Below are 24,128 nucleotides of genomic sequence, written 5' to 3'. Positions count from 1 at the left end.
AAAGCAATTACAGAACCCCAAATCATGTCTCTGACCCTGTCGTGTCTCTCTGAGACTCTCAATGTCTGGACATACAAGGAACGTTCTGGGTTTGCAGGATGCCTGTGAAAGGCACAGGAAGCAGGAGAGCCCCGCGCCCCCTGCACGGCCCCCGCCCCGCACCTACCCTCCGTGGTGTCCACTTCGGCCTGCTCCTCTCTAGCCTTCTGCTTGAAGTTCATGTTGCCAAAGTGCATGATGCCCCCGGTCAGCTTATACAGGCCGATCTTCTCCTCGGTGCTGAAGCCCAGCATGTCAAAAGCCACCTGCAAGGCCACAGCGGGGAGAAAGCCCAGATGCCCCTGGCTTCCTGTTCCGCAGAGTGGAGGCCCCCGTGGAGTGGCACCGGAGGGCCACTGGGCACGGTGTTGACCCTGGAGGTCAGACACACCCGGACCAGAGAGAAGTCTGTTTTCCTCCAAGGAGCCCAGACCAGAGGCTCTGCAAGGGAGTCCTTGTATTTATTTAACCTCCCTGGCCTCGGTTTAGACATCTGCCGGATGGGCATAGCAGGTGGTCGTCAGGATAAACCAGAATGATGGGTAAATGTTTAGTCCAGTGCTTGGCACATAATAAGAAGTGGCCCATATTATTAGCACGGTTATATTACAATTAAGGCTCCTTGCTGGGCACTGGGAGGAGGGGAAGGCCAAGCTGCACGAGAAATCAATTCCATCGTCAAAGAAGTGAGAGTACATGACACAGCTAACGAAAGCCCCAGGTGCTCAGCGTCACAGAGGAGGAGAGAGAGGGTGCAGCGGGGACTGGAGGCTCCCATCCAGCAGGAAGGAAGGGAAGGCAGAAAAGGTGTGTGGACTAGACAGACCTATAAATCCCTACAGCATTCTTGTTCAGTGCTGCCAAGAGAAACTCTGCTTGCTGGGACAGGCTTGGGATAAATGCCAACCGCACTCCCAGAAATCTCCAGGGGAGAATCCGGGCTGCTTCCTGGCAGCTCTGAGGGCCCCCCTCTCCCCCGCGGCCCTGCCTAGGTCTGGTGGCAGTGCCTGCAGGACCCCAAGGTTCCCCCCAGTCTTTCACCAGCCCCGCCCACCCACTCCCGTCTGTGATCTGCCCCTCTTCCCCGTCGTCCGTGTAATCCACGACAGTGACGCCCTGGCTCACCCAGTGGTATGCCTTGGGGTTGGGGACCAGCAGCAGGCTCTCTGCCAAGAGCAGGAAAGCAGGTTAGTGGCTTGGTGACACGTGGTTTTCTTTTCTTTTTCATTTGTAATCCACATTGCTAAATGTCTGCCATGTGCCAGGTGTGATGGTGGCTTTGGGGGACTCTAGAGCTGAATAAGATGTGGTCCCTGCCTTCTGGGATCAGCCAGAGTCATGGAGGGGCTTGAAGAGGCGTGTGAGGAACTTTAGAGGGACCAGAAGGTCTCAGGATCGTGGTTGTGGCCTCTGTCACCTGGCCCAATATCTGGTACCTAGCAGATAACCCATCGATAGTTTTGGAATAAATAGATGCCTATATTTCTCCTTTCTCTCTCCTATAGAGAGCAGGTCACACGTGAAGGTGGAAAGAAACACACCGAGTGCAGCAGACAATAACAATCACTTACATATAATATGCATGGGATGGTGTTGCTTTTACGAAGAAGTATGTTCATTTCTATTTTTCTTCAAATGTGTGCCCCTCTTGGTCTTTCTTTCCTTTTTCAGTTTTGGAAGAGCTATGTGTGCAAGGAATATTTTCCTTTCCTTTCCTCTCTGCTGTTGAGAAAAACTACAGCTCGAGAAGGAATATAAGTGGTGCCTGCTGCTCCGCTCCAGGGCCAGAGAGGCAATAGGGCTGGGTGGGGAGTGCGGCAAACAGGAGAGCTTGAGCTCCATCCAAAGGGGCTACCACCACTCACTGCCCTGATTAGTGACATGTCAGAGGGGAGGCCCATGGCTATTGCATCGTCTGCTCTACCAGAGAAACCAGGAAAGTGGGTTTTTATGTGAAGCCTTCCCATTTCAAAATGCGCTATATGAATTAAAAAGTACACCGTGTCCAACACAAATAAAACCCATCCCTGAGTGGGGGATGGTACTCGATACACCAGCCTCTGGCTGGGATAGGAGGTGTGTATGTGGAAGATTCAGTTATCATCCTTCCCCCAACCTTATCTGCTGAGCAGGTCTGCCGTGGACACTTGGGCACGTTAGTGCCTGCGCAGGGGCTTCCAGCCGAGTAGGTCAGTGCAGCCTGCTGGCCAGGCTGTGCACGCAGTGGGCCACATCCACCCAGAGGAGAGCCTGTCACATGCAGTGGTTCTGGGTTGCCTTCTCTGCTGCCGTCTGAGCAAGACCTGGGGAGGGCTGTCTAAAGCCCTGTATCCCAGGTCCACGCCTCACTCATGAGATGCGGGCATCCCAAAGCCCCATCGGTGAAATGGGCCAACAGTGGGGTGACGCCTCCTAGGCTGTTGCAAAGTGAGGAGAACTTCGAGGAACTTCCCTGTAACTTCACGTAACTCTAAACCCCAGGGGATCTTGCAGAACCACAGGCATGATTCCAAATCCTCCTACAAGGGGCATCCTTTGGTCATTGAAAATAGAGGACAAGCAAGTTACGAGTCCATCAGGCAGACATAAAGATCATTACCAACAAGCTCAGGCTTCTTGTTGCAGAGAATCTGGTAGAAAATGTGGTAGCCCCTCTCAGCGGCTTGCTGGGAGATGACCCGCGATTGCTCTAAGAGATCTGGAAAAGAAAAAGCAAACGCACCCCTGCGTTCAGCCCTGTCTGCCTGGAGTGCAGGGCTCCGTGGAAGGCAGAGTTGCCCTCCCCATAAAGCCCAGTGCCCTGGCCAGTCCCGGGTCCGCTCTTCCCTCTCCCCCAGACCCACAGCCTCTCGGGGTGGAGGGGCCTGGCTCCGGGTGGAGGGGAGCGCGGGGGGGAGGGCTGGTCTCCTCAACGCGAGACAGGCTGCGTTCAGAAAGACCCCGCGCTTGGTTTAATGTCCCTCTGCTGCGATTCTGAAATGCGTAATACTTTTCATGGTGCACTGCCCCCCCACCCCATACATCACGGAGCTGGACCTGCCCCCAGGAGCCTTCCCAAAGGGGCCCGACTCACAGCTCTCCATGTCCGCTCCAGCCAGCTTGCCGGTGGTTCCGAAGTGGATTCGGATGAATTTGCCCTGAGCCGGGAGGGGAGGGTGGTGGTGAGAGAGGACACCAATAGCTCTGGACCTGGGTTTGGCTGCTGTGGCTCACTGACCGCCCCCCCGGGTTCTAAGGGCACTGCAGGCATGTAACTGCGCCCAAGGCAGCTGGGCCAGAGCCGCAGGCTTCCCACGCAGATGGGCAGAGAAGTTAGGAGAACGGGTCCTGGCGCTAAATCGAGGGCCAGTGGGATCGTTTGCAGTTTTGGGGCACTTGTGCGAGAGAAGGGTGCCCCCAGGAGGGGCTGGGGTCCTTTGGAACTCGCTTAGAGGCAGGCGTGCCGGTACTCTGCCATGTAGGGGGCGCTGTACCACATCGCCTTTTGGGGAGACACCACCTCCCTCTCTCTGACCTTTGGCACAACCGCAGACAAATGCCCCTGGGAGCAGGAGTCTCTCTCCATCACCGCTCACCTGTCCCACCCCCACCCCCCACCCCCCCGCCCAGCGCTGGTTTCTCAGGCCCCCTGAGCTCAGGCAGCAGGAGGCCTCAGCAGGACATGGGGGGCCAGCAGGGACAGGTGCGCCACTGCCGAGTTCCTCCCATGACCCCAGCGCCCACCAGGGCCCTGGGGACAGGGCCCCTCCTGCATCCCTCCAGCCAGGGACCCCTAGAGGGGGCTCCTCGGCTTTCAGCCATTGCAAATCTCTGATTCCCCTGTTTTGACTTTGACCCTCTCCCTCCCGTGTGCCTCAGGCTCCGCATTCAGGCTCTTGGATTTAGAGCCTGAACTGGGCTTGGTTGGATGCAGGTTTGAACTCTCTGGGAAGGAGATGCCGGCCCTCGCGTCCTCCCACTGGCGAGTTGCAGCCCGGATTTCCTTCCTTGGAACTGGGTGATAATGTCTGCCCTGCCACCCCCAGGGCCACCACGGCCACCGGCACACTTACAAAGCGGGAGGAGTTGTTGTTTCTGATGGTCTTGGTGTTCCCGAAAGCCTCCAGCACAGGGTTCGCCTGGATGACTTGATCCTCCAGGGACCCCTGACCCAGAAAGAAATACAAGGTGGGGTCGCCTTTTGGTGGCTGCTTGGGTACCTGGGGCTTTCAAACGATGGTGGCGTATGTGCCAGGAACCAAGGAGGAACTTGGGGCTGGAAGGGCATGGCGGGGGGGGGGGGGCACCGTCTGATGACCGTCTCTGTGACAGAGGGCACCTGCCCGTTATCTGTGACCTATGTCGCAGCTGGCAGCAACGCCGGATCCTTAACCCAGAGCAAGGTCAGGGTTCAAACCCACATCCTCATGGATTCTAGCTGGTTCTTAACCCTCTGAACAACGACAGGAACCCCCGGTAGGCCTTGATTCTTTGCTGTTGGGGATGAGACTCCTGTGTGAGCCTGAACATCCCTGGTCTTCTTCTGAAGGCGCCTTTCCTCTTCGTCAGCTTTTTGTCGCTGCCGCTGGGCCAGTGCATGCTCCCTGTGCCCCTGGGGCTGCCAGGGGCTGCAGAAGCCGCTAAATCAGGAGCTGGCCTTCCCCTCTCTCCCCTGCCAAGCACGAGGGGCTCTGCCACTGGCCTTTCTGAGGGCTGACGTGGTCTGGGGCATCAGAATCCATCCTGATTCAGGGGTCAGACCTTCCCCCCAGGGGACCCCGCCGGAGTCGCTTCTCTGTAAGCCTCCATCTCCTCATCTATGAAGTGGCAGCTGGGAGGGTGACATGGGCACTGCTGTGTGGACCCAAACATGGGGCGGGCTGGGGACGAGAGACCCCTAATCTGCCGGTGGGACCCTACCTTCTTATCCAAGGACTGTTTGCCACTTCCTCCGATGTTGGCAAAGTACTGGATGACCTTCTTGGTGGTCTCAGTCTTGCCAGCCCCGGACTCTCCCCTGCGGGTGGCAAACGGGAGCAGACAATCCAAGCGATGAAAGGTGCAGGCTGGGTGTTGTCACGTCCCACCTGGGGACCGTCAGGGTGGGACCAGGGCTGGGCAAGGACGGCCTTGGGCACGGGCAGCACCCCCCACACACCCCCATGTGAGCAGACGCAGCCTTACTCACTGCCACGCACTCACTGCCTGCAGATTTCCATACAAAGTCTCACCAATTCATTCTAAGAGGGCTTCATTACATGGGTAAGACACAGACCTCATTCTATGTCTATAGGCTGAGACGCAGAAGGGACACTTATGTGATCAGCACGGACTGATTTTCACGATCTGTAGGGAGGGACCGGCAACGGGAAGATGGAATGAGAAAACACTTAGAAACTCGACATTTGGCCTCACCTCAGCTGCACTGTCTGCATCTGCCTGCGTCCCACCCAGCCTGGAGAGAGGCTGCAGCAGCCTGCGGACACCTAAGACCTTGGATTCGGTGGCATCTGGGGCCACATGCCTGCCTCTGCAGCCCACCTCCTTGCAGAAGGGGCCAAGAATTCATCAGTCATGCTGTTGCTACCAGTCCCGTCCCATAGAGCTGTGCAGTCATGAGCAACATACGAGACATGGTAATAAAATCATTTCACCAGACCTCCGTACCATACTGCAGAGATGGGAGGGCATGGTGAAGCATTGACTCGAGTTCTGGGCAACTTATGTAGCTTGGCATCCCGTGTATTTGTAAATATTCCTTTTCTGGACATGCCCGTGGCCTGTGGAAGTTCAGGGGCCAGGGACCAAACCCACCCCACAGCAGCGACCATGCCAGATCCTTAACCTGCTGCGCCACCGGGGAACTCCATCATCTCGTGTTTTGGGGATGTTTAAACGAGAGTGGGGTGTGAGGTAGGGCAGGGAATTAGCAAAAGCTAAGTATCAAAATGAATAATCGTAACCGAGCAACGTTAAAAAAAACCCTTCAACGGATGGTGTGAGGTTGGGGTTGGGACTGGGGAGCATGTGCTTCTCATGCATTTGGAGCGTCGGTGGCAGAAGATGTTTCTCGCCCCACGGAACGCAGACCCCTCCGCACGCACCCATGAGCATGTCGTGGTAGGTGTTTTCTTTTTCTTTTTTTTTTTTTTTTGTTGTTGTTGTTGCTATTTCTTGGGCCGCTCCCGCGGCATATGGAGGTTCCCAGGCTAGGGGTTGAATCGGAGCTGGAGCCACCAGCCTACACCAGAGCCACAGCAACACGGGATCCGAGCCGCGTCTGCAACCTACACCACAGCTCACGGCAACGCCGGATCGTTAACCCACTGAGCAAGGGCAGGGACCGAACCCGCAACCTCATGGTTCCTAGTCGGATTCATTAACCACTGCGCCACGACGGGAACTCCATGGTAGGTGTTTTCTGAGGTGGAGAAGAGGTGGGGTGGCATCTCTGTGTGCTTCTTGCCTTTGTACATGTTGGCCACGCGGGCCCCGTAGATGGGCAGCCACCTGTAGGGGTTGACGGTCACACAGAACAAGCCCGAGTAGGTCTGGCGAGAGGCAAGGAAGATGGTGAGCCGCGCCCCCCGCACCCTGCTGCCCTCTCCCCTCCGGACCCCTGCCCTCCGCGGAGCAGCCTGGCTGGAGGTACAGTCACTCTCCGGGGCTGGAGGACCCAAAACCTAAGTCTGAGTCTTTCTTCAGTAAGCAAAACCAGCCTTCTCTTTAATATATATCTGTCTTTTTGGTTTTATATATATATATATATATATATATATATATATATATATATATTTGTCTTTTTGGTTTAATTATTTGAATCGATAACACACTCATTTGTATGGACAAATATGCAGCAAAAAAGACCCCCAGCGGGTTCAGTGCTGCCCCTGCCTCCCACAGGGGAGCTCCGTAGGGGCTTCTTTTTCCTCTTCCACAGATTCTGATGCACCTGTAAAGCCAGACACACATTCGTAACGCTTCGCAGTGTTTTTAAAACGAACGATTCGTTTTCTAGGATACGGTCTTCTATCTGGCTTTTTCCACTTCATATATGGTGGAGATTCTCCACGAATGTTCACGGAGGGGTTTCTGGGGGCGGGGGGTATTAGCAGCTGTGGAGACCCCACCATGTGGACACAGTCTGCAACTGGTGGGCAGCTGGGGTTTGATCCGCTCTTAACAAGAGACTCCATCTCCACTCTTCACCCCAAGGCAATTAGGTAAGGAAGCCATCCCATTAAAAAAAAAAAAATCAGAAAACCCAATGAGATTAGTGAAAGAAACAATCTGAAGGCAGAACAAGCGAGGGCAGGAAATGGCCAGATCCACAGGTCTCAAACTTTTCCTTCTCTTCCTGGACACTCACATTGACCTCTGGAGCCCCTCAGTCTCTGCCTCGTTTCATATCAACCTGAAAACTTTCCATTTTTGTCCAAGTGGGGAGACACATCCCCCAGCTTCTTTGCTGAGCTGCAATATAGTGTGTTTTTTAAAAATTTATTTATTATGGAAGTATGGTGATTGCATCAATTTCTGCGGTATAGCAAAGTGACCCAGGCATGCAAGTGTGTGTACACACACACACACACACACACGCACATATATATATATACATTCTTTTTCTCATATTATCTTCCATCATGTTCTATGCAAAGAGATTGGATATAGTTCCTTGTGCTGTACGGCGGGACCTCATTGCTTCTGGATTCTAAATGTAACAGTTTGCATCTGCTCACCCCAACTCCCACTCCCTCCCCCCCCCCCGCACCCAGTTTTAAAAGGAACCTTATTAAAAAGAAAGCGAGCCAAAGAAGGAGGAGCAGAGACCAGACAGAGGTGAGAGGATGATACACCGTGTCTCATCCTTGGGCTCAGCCATCGAGTCACTCTTTCCCTCCAGCCCTGTCTCAGGGGTGGGGCAGAGAGCAGAGCAGAAGCTAGTCAAGTCCCTGTTTGGGTCAGAAGGAAAGGGAGAGGTCCCCCGTCACCCTTGCACGAGAGGGCACGAGAGGGAAGCCGTCGGGGCCAAGGAGCTGCCCCGCCTGCCTGAGTTTTTCAATCAGGGCTTCAAGCAAGGTGTTTGGATTTAAGAGGGGACTGCTGCCCTGGTCCCTCAGGCCACACTCCACTGAGCCCGCAGCCCCTTAGCCCCAGGACGTGGTGTGGCCACCCACAGGATCGTCGGTTCACCTGCACAGGGGCAGCCAAACCCCGGGCTCAGCCAGGGCCAGATGTGGCTCTTCCCAGGCTGAAGTCCAAGGATGCCCACTGGCCTCCAGGCCCAGCAGCTATCCCCGAGTTTTCCAGAGACCCCTGCTACCGCATGGGGCGACGGTGCTGCCGGGGGCCTGAAGCTGGAGCTGAAGTATTAGAGTAGGACGGGGGAGGAAACATTTGGCAGCTCTTTGGCTGTCACCACACCCTGGGGGAGGGGAAGGAAATCCCCAGCGGCCTCTGACCTTGAAGTCAGGCTCCAGCTCACCTGTTCCTACCAGACAGCGTCTTTCCTTTTTAGCAAAGACATCTAGGGAGGCAAACACCAAAGTCCCTTATATCCTGTTTTGAAGTTAGCCACCAGCACCTTTGGGAGTCTTAGGATTTCCAAGACGGTCAGGGGACAGATGGTAACCCCCTTTGCTCAACCTGGCACAGGGCTCAGTGTTTGTTGAATGAATGCATGGTTGGATGGATGGAGAGAGGGAAGGAAGGAAGGGAGGTTGGAAGAAGGGAAGGAAAGGAGACATGAATGGATGAATGGATGGACGGGGAGGGACGTCTAATAAGGCCACATGAAGACCCTAGGGGGAAAATGATGTTTCGATCGGAGAATCTCCGGTTGAGATTCTCAGCGCAAGGTGTGCCAGCTGCCCATGGATTTTGTGTCATCACTGAGGTGCCAAAGCCTTGGGGTGGAGATCCTAACACGTCAGAAATGTGGTCCCTCTGCCCCCGTCCCAGCCATGGTGTATGTTGGTTGCTGGAGAGAGTAGATTAGCTGCCCCCTCCCCATCAGAAGGTTTGCCACCACCCCTTCCTCCCCAGCCCCGGCCCCGGCACTCACATAGGTCCTCATGTTGACGTAGCGTTGGCCTAGATTGTTCAGGACGCTGGCCTCGTTCAGGAAGGTCATGTCCGCCATGTCACTGTCCTGGTAGAATTTGGGTGGCTTCATCTGCTGGATGCCATCCCTCTTCACGGTGAGCGTCTGGGGGTCAGGACACGGTAGCACATGCATTAGGATAGAGTACTGTCACAACCCCGGGGGCATCCGGCACAGAGTACCTACCACACACTCTCTGGTGTCCTGCAAAAAAGCTGGAATCAGTGGGCTCAACTCTGGGTCCAGCCATGTCCCGTTGACTTGGGACAGGGAGGGATGTCCAAAGCCATAGGATCCCTAACTGCCTTCCCACTGAATCAGGGGTGCCAGGGGCTCCCTTGGCTGGTTGCTGGGAGAAGTACATGACTTTAGTTGGTCCCTCCCTACGTTCAGAGCACCTCCAGCCTGTGCTTCTCGTCCAGCCAAGTTCATTGCTGGCACTTGCTCATTGATCCCAGGGACACTCTGCAGAGATGGGACGCTCGACGCTCTGCCTTGAGAATTTGTGGCGGTTTCTGAATAACGGTGAACATTTCTATTAAAAAAAGACATTCCCCTGTTCCCAGCAACCCCCCTTGAATGATAAAATTGAAAGCAAGCAAGCCAACAAGACCAAAAAATTAAAAAAAAAAAGTCAATAACAGACAACGATGATGAGTGGTAGATGTTTTAGGGTGAAAATAATACGGCATAAGCATCTGGAGCTCCTGCGCACAGTAGGCACATCCCAGCCCTGCTCTGTACCCCAGTTTTTCATCTGTAAATGAAAGCGAGCGCCAGCTCCTAAATGGCAGCATCTGGGACCAAAGCTCAAGACACGTGATCCAGAAAACAAATGTCTTTGAGCTGCCTTCGGCCTGAGATGCGAGGCTTAAACACCGGCTGGGGTTTCTGGGACTTTTCATAATTCATGAGTCCAACAGGCAGATCATTTGAAATCTTGACAGTTCTGGAAAATCCACCCCGGCATGACCACCACACCCCTTATAAATCAGGCTGGGTTTCATTCAAAGTCTCTTTCTGGGAGTTTCCTGACAGCTGGGCCTCACCCACAGGCCCATACTTCTCTTTCAGCCCCAGCAGAGGAATGGAAACCTTTGCCTGTATCTACGGAGCCGGATGAGTCAGTCTGTTCTGTCCCAAACCTAGCTGCATGGCGTATGACTGCAGAGGCTCACCAAGTTAAGAGCTGTCCTTACACTGCATCCAGACGGGGGCCTCTGGGGTTCCACTCTCATCATCCATCATTGCTGGCAACACTGCAGTGTCCTGCCCTTCCGAAAAGGATGTTTCCCCTGAGAGCTAAGCTTGACTTTTGCGTTCAAACCCACTCTAACCCAGCTCTGCGGCCACACCCCTCAAAGGAGGTGAGGCACAAAGCTTAGCGGTGGCAAGTTCTGACCGTGGAAAGTCTCTGTTCTCTTATTCATGAAATTCACCAAGGACGGACCTCCCACTGCCCCGTTGCAGCCCACTGTGGAAGATGAGGGGGTACTTACTGCAGAGGGGCCTGGGTGTTTGAACCATACAGCATGCTTTGAATCTGATTTCATCACACCCTACTTCTGTGACTGCAGGCAAGTTACCTACAGTCTCTTGGATCCTCTGCAAAAATCAGTCCTACTCCAAAGGTTATTGAAAGGATGAAGCAAAAGGTCCAGCGCTTCCCCAGGAGTCTGCCATGGGGGAGGGGGTTTCTATCTACGCTCAAGCCACTCCTCATAGTCAGACACGGTGTGGACCAGCAGAAAGCGGGGTGCTAGCAAACCAGCTGGACAGAAAAAAGCAAACCTGATTTATACCATTTGTTAATTTCCAGGGCGTGGCTCCTTTCACCACGGTGGACATCAGGCTGCCAAAGCTTTAACAACTGGCTGCAAAGCCCCTGAATGTTTACTCTTGGACCCTTGCAAGCCAGCTCCAGCACTCCACCGCCATGCAGCCGGGCGCTTGGGTCACCTTCGGTAGCTCATGACCCTGGAGAGTTCACCCAGACCAACCAGGCTGTTTTGTTTCACATTCCTCAAGATATCATGGGCAGGTAGTGCAACTCCCCCAAGCTGAGATGTCCCCTCTCCCTCTGAGGAAATAGATTCCGCATGAGAGGTGTTTGGGGCTTTAAGGACAAATAACTGTCGTGATAATCTCTCCCACACAGGCACTATTTTAGGGCACACAATGTATTTTCATGCCCTATCACGCTGGAATCTCTATGGTAAGAGAGCCAAAGCTCAGAGAGGGAAAGTGTCTTGCTCAGGGCCCCACAGCTTGAGGGTCATTGAGTCTGAACTTGAACCCAGCACACGAGACTCAGAGGCACCTGCTCTTCTTGCCATCCTGCCTCTTGAGCAGAAGTGTGGACGGCAGAGCCCAGGCGTCCACTGCTCCTAAAGCTCAGTTCCATCCTGGGGATTGTTCCCCACTCACCTGGTTGGTGATCGTCTTCACGGTGACTTGGTCACCCTGTTCGGACTGGATCTCCCCCGCAACGAAGCCCTCCTTCTCGTCCTTGACCCAGCAGGACCTCTTGATGTCATAGGGCTTGTTCATGGCTTCGATCCTCTCCTTTTCGGGAGGTACCAGGAAGGGCATTGGGTCCACATCGTCCCCACATTCGCCTTTGTATCCACCAGGCATCGTGGCTCAGCTGAGGGAGGAGCAGGAAGGAACCACAGGTGGGAACCAGGACTTCCAGGGTTCTGGAGGGGAAAGAGAGGACAGTTTGCCAAGACTGTCGTACAGGCTGGGGCAACCGCCTGAGGGAGACGGGGGCTGCTTCTCTCATGTCTCTTTGAATGTCTTGGTCCTTTTAGGTCTTAATCACCAAGAATAAGAAATAAGCTAATAAATCCTTGGGGTTGTGTGCCCCCACTCATCACAAAACCCTTCTGTATCTGTGGTGCCATACACCCCTCGTGCTAAGGCTGTGAGGTAGGGATCGAGGAACTCATTTTACAAAGGAGAAGATGAGAGCCAGGAGAGGTGAAAGCATGTACATTTAACCATCAAATGGGATGAGAAAACAATTACCACTGGCTTTTCATTCCCCCCTAAGGTCAGAGTAGAGGCCACAAGCCACCATAGTACTAGCACTGCTGTGGCTTGGCCCCAACAGAAATCACAGCTGTTTTTCTTTCATTGAAGTATGGCTGTGGACAACTCCAAATACTACCTAACCCTCGTCTCAACTTTGAAGTGATAGTGTTATTAGACCCTCAGATGCTATTATTGAAATTTCCTAACAACATGTATATTTTAATTGCTATTCAGACGATTTTTAAAAATATTTTGACAACTGGATTTTAATACCAGTGGTTCCCTTTGTGACCCTTTGTAGTTTATTTTATGCACGTAGAAACACTAATCTGAGCAGAGGTCCACAGGCTTTACCAGATGCTCAGCACATTCCTGGTACAGAGTAACTGCCCCGGATGAGGCTAGCCTGGGGTCAAAGCTGTGCCTCTTGGTTTCCAAATCCAGACAATATCACCAAACAGCAGGAAGAAGGAGGACTGGGGACTCGAAGAAGCAGAGAGAGAGAAGCAGGGGCATCTCAGCTTGTCTTGGGATAAAGGACCTTCCTAGGGGTTTGGGGAGGATGTGGTTCTGAGCCCCTTTGCCAGCAGTGCTGTTCTGGAGCCAAGGGTACAGCCTCCACCTTTAGGCAACCCAGCTGGGGATCCTTGCTTCCACCAGGCTATCCATGGGGAGAGCCAGCATTTCCTGCCAGGGGCCCAGGTGTTTCCAAAAGAGGCTGAGCCAAGGCAGGTAGGCGATGGAGACAAAGCCAGCCACTTTGTCCTCTTCTCATCTCGCTGTGGGGTCCAGCTTAGAGAGCTTTAGTTGGAGTCAGATTCCCCAACCCCAAAGCCCTATTTAGCAGAAAATAAGAGTGAGAGAAGGGGTTGGGGTCCTGCGCCCTCATGGTCCATAGACCTCTGTGTTCATCTGGTGATGTTTGTGGTTCCATCAGACAACATTTTAAAGTCAAGTAAAAAAATATGTAAGATCACCAAGGAAACAAATGACATTAACATGTAATTAACATGCATGAATCAGCAATACCTGTGCTTCTTTACTAGCGTATCAAATAACGGCAGGTCTAACAACCACGTCAACCACTTTGAAGCAGCAATGAGAATTAACCATCTTTTGAGCGCCCTGCAACCGTTGGAATATGATAGGAAAATATCTGTGACTTCCACTGATGACAAAGTCACAGGTACTGTTAATATGATGGTGACTTGCCACCTGTCTTAAAAAGGGAAGGAAAGGATACATTTCAGTTAAAGGCAGTGAACATATGGGGTTCCTGTCGTGGCTCAGTGGTTAACAAATCTGACTAGGAACCATGAGGTTGCAGGTTCGATCCCTGGCCTTGCTCAGTGGATTAAGGATCTTGTGTTGCCGTGAGCTGTGGTGTAGGTTGCAGAGGAGGTTCGGATCCCGCGTTGCTGTGGCTCTGGCGTAGGCCGGTGGCTACAGCTCTGATTCAACCCCTGGCCTGGGAACCTCCATATGCTGTGGGTGCGGCCCTAGAAAAAGACAAAAAAATTAAAAAAAATAAAATAAATTAAAAATAAAAGCAGTGAACATCAAGATGGAATTGTTTGCCCACTGAAAACCCCCCAGCCCAGAGTAAGAACCTTGCCTGATCCCTCTTGAGTCCCATCTCTGGGGACCTTGGGGCTGGGAGTCCTTGGTTTCTGCCCATAGCTTTGGACAGTCCGTGTCCAGTGTCCAGGAACGCAGGCCCTCAATTTGCCACCAGTCACCTTGGGCAGCTCAGCGGCCTCACTGGGTCCCCCCCACCCCCTTTCTGGAAGATGCGACTGCTCAACATAAACTTCCTTTTGTCATTCATTGTCCCTGTTGGCACAATGGCCTTGGCTTTTTTGTGGTCTCATTTTCATGGTTCTGCGTAACTTAGATGGAAGTCCCCAGGGAGATGAGACCAAAATCCACATGAAAGGAAAATGCAAGTAGCAGCAAGGTCGGATTCAAATGCATTAGACTTGTCATTAACAACTGCTCCTGTCTGAGCACTGGGTTCCTTTTTAATTGTTCTAATGAGGGCGGGAGGGCTAGAAATTCTCCTTGATTTATTCCAATTGGGCTGCTTGTATTTTTTTTTTTTTTTTTTTTTTACAGGCTGCACCCAAGGCATATGGAAGCTCCCAGGCTAGGGGTCAAATCAGAGCTACAGCTGCAGGCCTACACCACAGCCACAGCAACACCAGATCCGAGCTTCATCTGCAAACTACATCACAGCTCATGGCAACGCCGAATCCTTAACCCACTGAGTGGGGTCAGGGTTTGAACCAGAGTCCTCATGGGTCCTAGTTAGTTTCATTACCACTGAGCCACAATGGGAACTCCTGTATTTTTTTTTTTTTTTTTTTTTGCTATTTTTAGGGCTGCACCTGCGGCATACGGAAGCTCCCAGGCTAGGGGTCAAATCAGAGCTGCAGCTGCCAGCCTACACCACAGCCACAGCACCGCCAGATCCAAGCCACATCTGCAACCTACACCACTGCTCGCAGCAACATTGGACCCTTAACCCACTGAGCAAGGCCTGGGATCAAATCTGTGTCCTCATAGGTGCAAGTTAGATTCAGATTCATTTCCAATGAGCCACGATGGGAACACCTTTTTTTTTTTTTTTTTTTTTTTTACATAGTGGTTTTGCCTTGAACCACAGGCTAAGATGTGATGGCTGGTGTCCCAGCCTGGTGGCCTGGAGCAGAGACCCCTGGGACCAGGTATTGCCCTGAAGGCTGTGCAGGCCTCTGACACCAGGTCCCACCCTTCTCACTGGCCACCAGCCCTCTGCTTAGTTGTCACCCCGCATCCCAGGGCCCCTTGCATCCAAACCACTCCTGCCCCCCTGCCCCAGACAACTGCTCTTTTTACGGACGGCTTTGATCACCAAGACCCATTTTTCAAAATCACAAACCATCCACCAGAAAGAAATTCAGCTCATGGAATGCAAAAGCTGAAAGGATCCGGGGGGAGAGGTGCATTCCAGAGTGTGGGAAGCGCAGGGCAGGGATTGAAGCCGGGAAGAATCCAGCACCCCCTCCATCCCCTGGTGGAAGGTGGGAGGCACAGCGAAGTGGGGTTGCTCCCGGTTCGACTCTCACTGCTCCTGTCTCACTGTGGAACGAGACAGCGCTCTCTCTCCCTGCAGGTCCAGACCCCGGGGAGCTTTGAATGACATGCCCACTCTGCAGCCCCTAAAGAAATGCCCACCCCTGCTCCCCCTCGCTAATCTTTTGTTACATCCACCTTGCTCCAGTGGCCCCTCCATGGCCCCCCCCCCCATTTCCCATCTCCCTCAGCATCCTCCGTGGTACCCACCTGAGACCACACTGGAAGAGACTGGGTGCCTAGCAGAGGCTGGCCAGTCCCTTTCACACCCGCCCAACAGGTCTGAGCCAGCAAAACTTAAAAAAGAAAAGAACCCCTAGGGCTCCAGTGGCTCAGCTGGCCTCACCTTCCAGGGCCTGACTGGATGCTCCCGGGTCCCTCAGGGGGGGATCAGTGAATGCCCTGATTCTAGAACATTCGCCTTCCTCCCATTGCCCTTGTGGGGAAACTGATGACCTCAGCCCAGGGGTGCAGGCTGTGGGCAGAAATAGAAGAGCTGGCTAATGAGTTTCCTCTTAAAGCTGTAACTGTACCACGGAGGGGGCGGACTCTCAAGGAGGAAAAGCCAGGTGGGCTCATCCAAAGCCTTGGGCAAGGATGTGCCCATATGACCATTGAGGATTTTGTCCCTTTCACATGCTCAGGCCAGAAATGCGAGCTTGGGCTTCACTCATCTGATTATGGCTGTGCCCCCCAACTGCCAGCCCATCACGGCCCATCATAGCCAGCAGAGACCAAGGGGCCAGGGGGCAGTGCCAGCTTTGAGTTCTAAAGCCCTACCTCTAATTCTTCCGTGGTTTTCTGTGCATTTCATGACCTTGGGCAAGTCCCTGACTTCTCTCGCCTTGCCTTTCCCATCCTTAAAATGGGACGGATGGACTCTCAGAGTCCTTTGGCTCCTTCTCTAGCTTGGAGATGGCCTCTGGGTCTGGAAGGGAAACTGCCTGGAGGACTTTCTTCCCAGCATCTGCCAGCATCCCATCTCCACCCTCAGGCCCCTAATTTACTCTTTCCGTAATTGAAAAAAAAAATCAACATACCATGAAATTCACTATTTTAAGTGAATAACTCGATGGCATTTCGTATATTCACCATGTCATGCAACGACCACCTCCGTCTAGTTGCAAAACATTTTCAGCGGCTCACATGGAAACCTACCACTCGTTACACAGTTTCTCCCCCAGCCACCGGCAGTCACCAACCTGCTTTCTGTCTTTATGGTTTTACCTCTTTTAGGTATTTTATATGAATGCGGTGTATGACTGTGCACGATTCACATGAATGATACAATATATGATTATTGCGCCTGGCTGCTTACATTTAGCATAATGTTTTCAAAATTCATCCACACCGTCACACGTATCAGTACTTCATTCCTTTTTATGGCTAAGTAATCTTCCTTTGCATATATACTCCAGTTTCTTTCTTTCTTTCTTTTGCCTTTTCTAGGGCCGCCCCTATGGCATATGGAAATTCCCAGGCTAGGGGTTTAATCAGAGCTGTAGCCGCCAGCCTACACCACAGCCACAGCAACGCAGGATCCAAGCCAGGTCTTCGACCTACACCCCAGCTCATGGCAACACTGGATCCTTAACCCACTGAGCAAGGCTAGGGATCGAACCCGCAACCTCATGGTTCCTAGTCGGATTCGTTAACCACTGAGCCACAACAGGAATGCCAACATTTGGCTCATTCCCACTTTTTGACTATTATGAATTGTGCTGCTATGAATAAAGGCTTACGTGTATTTGTTTTCATTTCAGTTCGTTTGGATATTTACCTAGGAATGGAATTGCTGGATCACTTGGTTCTTTGAGGTTTGGTTTTTTTGAGGAATCACCAAACTGTTTCCACAGTGGCTGAATCATTTCATATTCCCACCAGCAATTCACAAGGGTTCCAGTTTCTCAAAAATCCTCACTACCGCTTGCTATTTTCCTTTAAAAAAAAAAAAAAAAAACGATGGGCATCCTCATGGGTGGGAAGTGGTATCGCACTATGGTTTTCATTAAGATTTCCCTAGTGACTGATGACGTCAAGCGTCTTTTCCTGTGCTTGTTGGTCATTTGCACCTCATTGGAAAAATGTCAAGTCCTTTGTCTCATTTTAAATCGGGTCGTTTGTCTTTCTCTTGTTGAGCTGTAAGAGTTCTTCATATATTTTAGATACTGGACCCTTATTAAATATGTGATTTGCAAATATTTTCTCCCATTCTGTGAGCTTTTTCACTTTCTTGATAATGTCTTTTTTCTTGATACAAAAAGTTAATTTTAATGAAGTCTGTTTTTTACTTTGCTGACTATGCTTTTGGGGTCATGTTTAAGAAACCACCTCCAAATTCAAGGTCATGGAGCTTGGTCTTGGTGTTTTCTTCTGAGCTGCATCGTTTTAGACTTTACTTTCTTTTCTTTTTTATGACCACACCTGTGGCATATGGACGTTCCCAGGCTGGGGGTCAAATCAGAGCTGCCGGTCTACACCACAGCTATGGCAATGTCAGATCTGAACCACATCCACGACCTACACACCAAAGCTTGAGGCAATGCCAGGTCGTTAACCCACTGAGGGAGGCCAGGGATCCAATCCGCATCCTCATGGAGAGTCCTTAGCCCATGGAGCCACAATGGGAACTCCCAGGTTTTAGCTTTTATATTTAGGTTTGAAGTTTCAATTTACTCTAAAAACGAAAAAAAAAAAAAAAAAGGTACCTGCTTGAGTATAGAGCTAATTTCCTTTTTTTTGTCTCTGAGTTTGGGCCTGGGAAGCAGCTACTTTCAACCCAAAGAATCTTTTTTATGGTACCACTTAATATTTTCCAGATTTTTCTATATCATCTGATCATGACAGCATTTTTTTTTTTTTTTTTTTTTGGTCTTTTTGCCTTTTCTTGAGCCACTTCCTCGGCATATGGAGGTTCCCAGGCTAGGGGTCCAATCAGAGCTGCAGCCGCCAGCCTATGCCAGAGCCACAGCAACACGGGATCTGAGCCGCGTCTGCCACCTACACCACGGCTCACAGCAACACCCACTGAGCAAGGCCAGGGATGGCAGGGATTGCACCCACAACCTCATGGTTCCTAGTTGGATTCGTTAACCACTGCTCCACGATGGGAACTCCAGCATGTTTTTGTATTCTGAAAACTGGAATCTGGCAATGAAGAAATCATATTGATAAGCAATTATGAAAATGACCTTTATCAGCAATTATGACCTTGACCCTGACCAGTACCTGCTCTGCTGCCATACTTCACCCCTGAGGATGAACCTCACTTCTTCTAAGCAGGGCCTCAGTTTCCCCAAAGGTAAAATAAGCTTTGCCTCCAAGCCTGGCTGTCATCAGTGTTGTAGACGCGTCATTCCCCACAACCGGCCACTCTTCAAATTCACATCTCTTGACAGGGTTGTTTTTCATCTCTTCAGCAACAGGACTCTTTTCTTTTTTTTTTCTTTTTCAGGCCGCACCCACGGCATATGGAGGTTCCCAGGTCAGGAGTCAAATCAGAGCTAAGTCCGGATACACCACAGCTCAAGGCAACACTGGATCCTTAACCCGCCGAGCGAGGTCAGGGATAGAACCTGCGTCCTCACGGATGCTGGTCAGGTTCCTTTCTGCTGAGCCATGAAGGGAACTCCAGCAGCGGGACTTTTAATGGGCAGATCTCTGTGTGCAAAAGATAACAGTGCAGCTTCTCTGGGTGGCGCACGGAAGGAGGCGTCCCCACACCCCACCCTCCCTGGGCCTTTAAGGAGAGGCATCCAGGGGAGGCGATGGTGAGAGCCCTCCCCGGATAGGCGGGGCCTGGAGTCCATCCTCCAGAGGCCCCGCCCACATTGGGGGGTGGGAGGCGGCGATGCTTCCAGCTTCTTCTTATCCTGGCGAAGGAGAAGATCCAGGACCCCCGCCCCGCCGCCGACAGGAGGTTTCCAACCCCAGTGGGAAAGAGCAGAGTCCGCTGGGGTCACTGCCTAGAGTTTGATGAAGAATCATTGAGTAAAGTGGGGCAGCGTGATGCGAAACCAACCGGAGATGACGAGGCACCTCCCACCCAGAGGGGGACTGAAAAGCCACCACACTCCGATGTGGCAGAGGAAAGGCGTGGCCTGGGGAGGGGGGGCTGGCGCTGCGGCCCAACGAGACCCAGCATGAGAGTAGAGACCCCCAGAAGCAGCAGGGGAGGTCAGACTCCTGGAACCCAGGACAGGGTGGGGAAGGGAGGCAGATGGATCCGGAGCAAATGAAAGAGGTCCAGCTCCTGCCTCTTGGTCTCTTGCGGTTTGAACTCCTCACAGGGGAGTTTTTAATGGTCAGCTTTCCAGAGACTTCCATTCCAGTAAGTGTGCTTCGTCTGGGGAAGGCCCCCAAAGTATCTATCAGATGACTGCTACCTACCGAGAGTAGGTGGGCACAGGCCTTGGGCTCTGCCTTTAAAAATACACTAAGAGAGTTCCGGTCATGGCCCAGCAGAAGCAGATCCAACTAGGAACCATGACGTTGCGGGTTCAATCCCTGGCCTTGCTCAGTGGGTCAAGGATCTGGTGTTGCCGTGAGCTGTGGTGTAGGTCGCAGATGAAGCACGGATCCTGCGTTGCTGTGGCATTGGTGCAGGCCAGCAGCTGTAGCTACGATTGGACCCCTAGCCTGGGAATCTCCATATGCCATGGGTGCAGCCCTAAAAAGCAAAAACAAAAAAAAGCAAAACAAAAAAAACACCACTAAGAATCAGGAGTTCCCATGGTGGCTCAGTGGGTGAGGAGCCCAACACAGTGTCCGTGAGGATGCAGGTTTGATCCCTGGGCCTCACTTCCTGGGTTAAGAATCTGGTGTTGGCACAAGCATCGGTGCAGGCCGCCACAGGTTGAAGATGTGGCTCGGATCTGGTGTTGCTGTGGTGTAGGCTTGCAGTTGCAACTCCAGTGGCTCGGGTCGCTGCTGTGGCATGGGCTCCATCCCTGGCCTGGCAACTTCTGCATGCCATTGGTGTGGCCCAAAAATACATGAAGAATCACGCTGAACTTTAGGAGTCATCTGACTCCTAAAGATACTCGTGGGAAGTCTGGTGCTGTGTTCTATAGACGGCAAGCTGGTCTGGATCCCTGGGGACGGGGGGGGGGGGGGGGGGGACTGTTCCCAGGAGTCACGGCTTGGTGTTGGCTCAACAGCAGAAACAAAGGGCTCCCTTGTCTATAAGCTCATTTGGATCCTTCCAGCAGGAAGGTGGGTATAGGGCATATGAGTAATGACCCGTTTTTAGCAGATGAGGAAGCAGGGGCAGAGGGGTGAAGCAATTTGCCAGAAGACACACAGCAAGTTAGCGTCTGAATCCCGGTTTGGGTTTTCTTTAGAGCACTTGACACTGTCCAAGAATGCACTATAGATCAACTCAGTGATGTCAGGGTCTTGCCCTCGAGGGTGTAAGCGTAGTGAGGGCGGGAGCTTGGTCCTTGGTCTCTTTACCGGGCGGCGGTGGTCAAGAACGTGGACTCCGAAACGTGGTTCTCTGGGTTTGCCCCTGATGAGGTCTCCATGCCTCAGGGCTCTTGTCTGTAAAATGGGAATAAAGTGGGACTTACCAGGGAGGCTTCTTAGGAGAATTAAGGGAGTTCCTGCATGTAAAGGGCCTGGCATCTCCTAAGCAGAAATATTTGCCAAGAGCTATTTGTGGAATGAATGGAAGCTGGAGCCGTCTGGTGGGAGCAGTGGCTCCAAGCACAGAACCCTGCTGATGGACCCTGGACTTGGCCCCCACGGAGGGCTGGGCCCTGCCCCCAGGGGACGAGGCCTGCTAACCCTTAGGTGGCATCTCTCCCCACCCCCTTCTTTCCCTCCCCCGGTCCCTTGAGCTCTGTGCCAGCTACTTTGCGAGACCCCAGTGAAGACATATGATGAACTGGATGCCTTCAGGGAGTTTGCACCACGGCCTGGGCTGGAGAAACAGTGCTCAGGGCTTGTGGGAGACAGACTGGGGAGGGCAGAGGGCCTACAGGAGGTAAAGATGGAGGAGAGGATGCCACGATTGACCCCGTGCCTTCTGCTCCTTCTGCAGCCTGAGGACCACCTCAGTCCCGGCAGTGCCCCTGTGGAGCCTCCCGGCGCCAGGACCAGGGCCCAGAACCTCCGATGGATCAGAGTTCTCGGTCAAGGTACGTCGAAGTAAAGCAGACCCCTATTCAGATCAGCAGGCAGGAAGCCAAAGCTGTAGATTCCCTGTTTCCTGCCAGGTCCTGGGTGGGAACCAGCCGCTCCTGGGACAGGCCCCGTTTCTAGGAAGCAAAGCACCTGCTCTGGAAGGTCCACAGGACGGGCCTTCCCAGCCTTCGAGCACCGCTGCTGGTGGACACGCAGCAGTCACTTCCTCCACACATTCCCTGCACACCCCTGGGGTCAAGCGCTGTGCTAGGACCTCCTGCTTACAAGGCTGGTCTGTCCCTCCAAGGTAGCGGGAGTATGTGGGTGGGTGTGGTCTTCTCTCCTTGCTTAAAAGAAGTGTGACCGTGTCCAGTCGGATGCAAAATGTTGGCTTCTAGAACATTCTTAAGACACAGAGACCTCCCAAGTGGAAAGCGTTCCATGGCTCTGAGTCTCGGTTGTGACCTTGGGCAGGTCACTTAACCTCCCTGAACCTCCATGTTTTCACTCTAATCCTGATGACCACTAATGTCACAGAGCTGATGAACTGGTCAAATGGGTTTATAGACTTGAACCTGCCTTTTTAAGATGTATAACTAATCGTCATCAGTGAATGATGTGGAGCATCTTATCTCATGCTAATCTGCCACCCACAAATCTTCTTTGAAGTGTTTTTGGCCCGTTTTTTTCATCCTCAGGAAGTTTTGTTTCCTCATGTTGAATTTTGACAGCTCTTTATATATTCTGGACACAAGGCCATCGTTGGATATGTGCTAGGTAAATGTTTTCTCCCGGTCTGTGGCTTGTCTCTAACGTGTTTTTTAGGTGGTGATGTGCTGCCTACTTGTTCAGGGTCTCCCCACGTGACTCCAAATGGAGACCCCCAAGAAACTCCCCCTCCACCCACCTGTTCTTATCTCCTGGGCAGCTTCCCTGGAACGTGTTGGGCTCCTCGGAGCAAGGTCACGGTTGGAGGCCTGCATTCTGATAACTTGCCTGGGGGTGGGGCTGGGAGGTGGGGACAGAGTTGGAATATATTTACCATGCCGGGTGCTCCTTAGCCGGGTCCCACAGGTGTCTGCGGGGTCATGTCCTTGGCAGCCCCATCCCCACGCCCCGCAGGAGCCTCCCATTGCCGCCTCTCAGATTGCCCCAGCATCCCATTCCGCAGTTTGCATGTATGGGTTATTGTTAGGCTGTTGGGGCAGGGGCGGGCTGGGCCCTGCCTCTAGGGTAGCCAAGCCCTGGAAACTTCTGATCTGCAGAAGGGCAGCTGAGTCAAGGCTGAGGCTCCCCACCTTGAACCTGGAGCAGCCCCTCACCAGGCACTGCCCACCCAGGCTCCGGCCTCAGCCACTTGGGGGAACTGCTTTCGAAGCCCTCTCCCCTCCCTCTTTCCTTCGGCTCTGAGCTGACTTTCCATAGAAGGGAGCAGAAGGGGAAATTCTGCAGGCGGCGGAACTGGGAGGGTCAGACACGTCGTGAGGATGATGAAAAGTTGGGAAAAACCAAAGTATCCATCCTTAGGGAGTAGTTAATAAAGTGAACTGTAAATACGGTTAACGTAAGGCACAATGGGTTTTGTTTAACCGATGATGTAAATTCGTATTCATTGGCACGGAACAAGACCCACGGCAGACGGTCGGTTTTTTTGTTTGTTTGTTTGCTTGGTTTTTCAAGAACAGCCTGAGCCCATTTTTTGCCAGACAGCACCTGTGTAAACAGATGTACCGAGAGCTTATCTGAAAGATCCTCAGGCAAGTGATGAGACCCATTAGCTGTGGGCAGTGGGATTGCGGGTAATTTTTCCTTCAACCTGCTTTAAATGTATCAGTGTTGCCTAACGTTTTTTTCAATGAGAAGGACTGCTTTTAGGATCCCAAATTATTTGGGGTCAAAAAGTAACCAACGGAGTTCCCGTCGTGGCGCAGTGGTTAACGAATCCGACTAGGAACCATGAGGTTGCGGGTTCGGTCCCTGCCCTTGCTCAGTGGGTTAAGGATCCGGCGTTGCCGTGAGCTGTGGTGTAGGTTGCAGACGCGGCTCGGATCCCGTGTTGCTATGGCTCTGGCGTAGGCTGGTGGCTACAGCTCCGATTCAACCCTTAGCCTGGGAACCTCCATATGCCGCGGGAGCGGCCCAAGAAATAGCAACAACAACAACAACAACAACAAAAAGACAAAAGACAAAAAAAAAAAAAAAAAAAAAAAAAAAAAGTAACCAACGTCCATTGGAGGTGTCTCAGGAGTTTCCCTTTGTTTTTATTTTTGGGATTTTTTTTGGGGGGGGTAAAGGAGAACAAGAGAGCTTTAGTGCTGTGCCAGGCAGAGGGGGCCACAGCTGGTTAATGCTTTAAAGACTGTTCCCTCCTTGGCACGGATTAGGAGGTGGTTTCATAGTTTGGGGGGTGAAAAATAGGGCTGTAGATAAAAATCAGGATAGAGGCAAGGTTGCGTTGTTTCTCAAGGCTGGTGTTTAGTAGCCCCAGGACTGGTTCTGGTGGTCTTCCTTCATCAAGTAGATCTTCCATTTCTTGGGGGTCTTAGTTCTCTCTTTTTCCTTCGAGGTCACCGTTTACAGCATAAGTGGTTAACTGGTGTCTGGACTCACTGAGGTTCAGGTTCTTCATGCCTCCGCACAGAAGGACTTCAGAGACAAAGTGATAGGCAAGACATAGATTTATTAGGTTAGGATGCTTGTGAGAGATGCCAGCGGGATGGCAAGGAGGCGC

The 24,128-nt window shown here is 52.3% G+C and overlaps 2 protein-coding genes across 7 annotated transcripts in view; one reads left to right on the top strand and one right to left on the bottom strand.

Moving 5' to 3' along the window:
• Window positions 1–420, bottom strand: part of MYH16 (myosin heavy chain 16) — a 48,941-nt gene extending 48,521 nt beyond the window's left edge. The window contains 1 exon segment of the mRNA XM_085016574.1: window positions 167–420. Within this exon segment, the coding sequence (XP_084872700.1) occupies window positions 167–293 (127 nt within the window). The 5' untranslated portion in view covers window positions 294–420.
• KPNA7 (karyopherin subunit alpha 7) overlaps window positions 1–24,128 on the top strand; it is a 129,460-nt gene that overhangs the window by 63,839 nt on the left and 41,493 nt on the right. For 2 of the 6 annotated variants that reach the window (XM_085015435.1, XM_085015434.1), the window contains exon 6: window positions 21,315–21,411. The gene's annotated coding sequence lies outside the window, so the exon portion shown is untranslated. Of the gene's footprint in view, window positions 1–21,314; window positions 22,175–24,128 lie in introns of all 6 variants that reach the window. The other 4 variants (XM_085015436.1, XM_085015437.1, XM_085015432.1 and 1 more) reach the window with 3 other exon arrangements.

The sequence above is a fragment of the Sus scrofa genome, chromosome 3 (genome assembly GCF_054392235.1).
Source record: "Sus scrofa isolate SSC_HxYL_T2T_F1_AM1 chromosome 3, Sscrofa_HxYL_maternal_Yorkshire_Landrace_v2.0, whole genome shotgun sequence".
Taxonomy (NCBI): domain Eukaryota; kingdom Metazoa; phylum Chordata; class Mammalia; order Artiodactyla; family Suidae; genus Sus; species Sus scrofa.
Note: the sequence above shows the minus strand (reverse complement) of the source record. Positions and strands in the feature narration are given on the sequence as shown.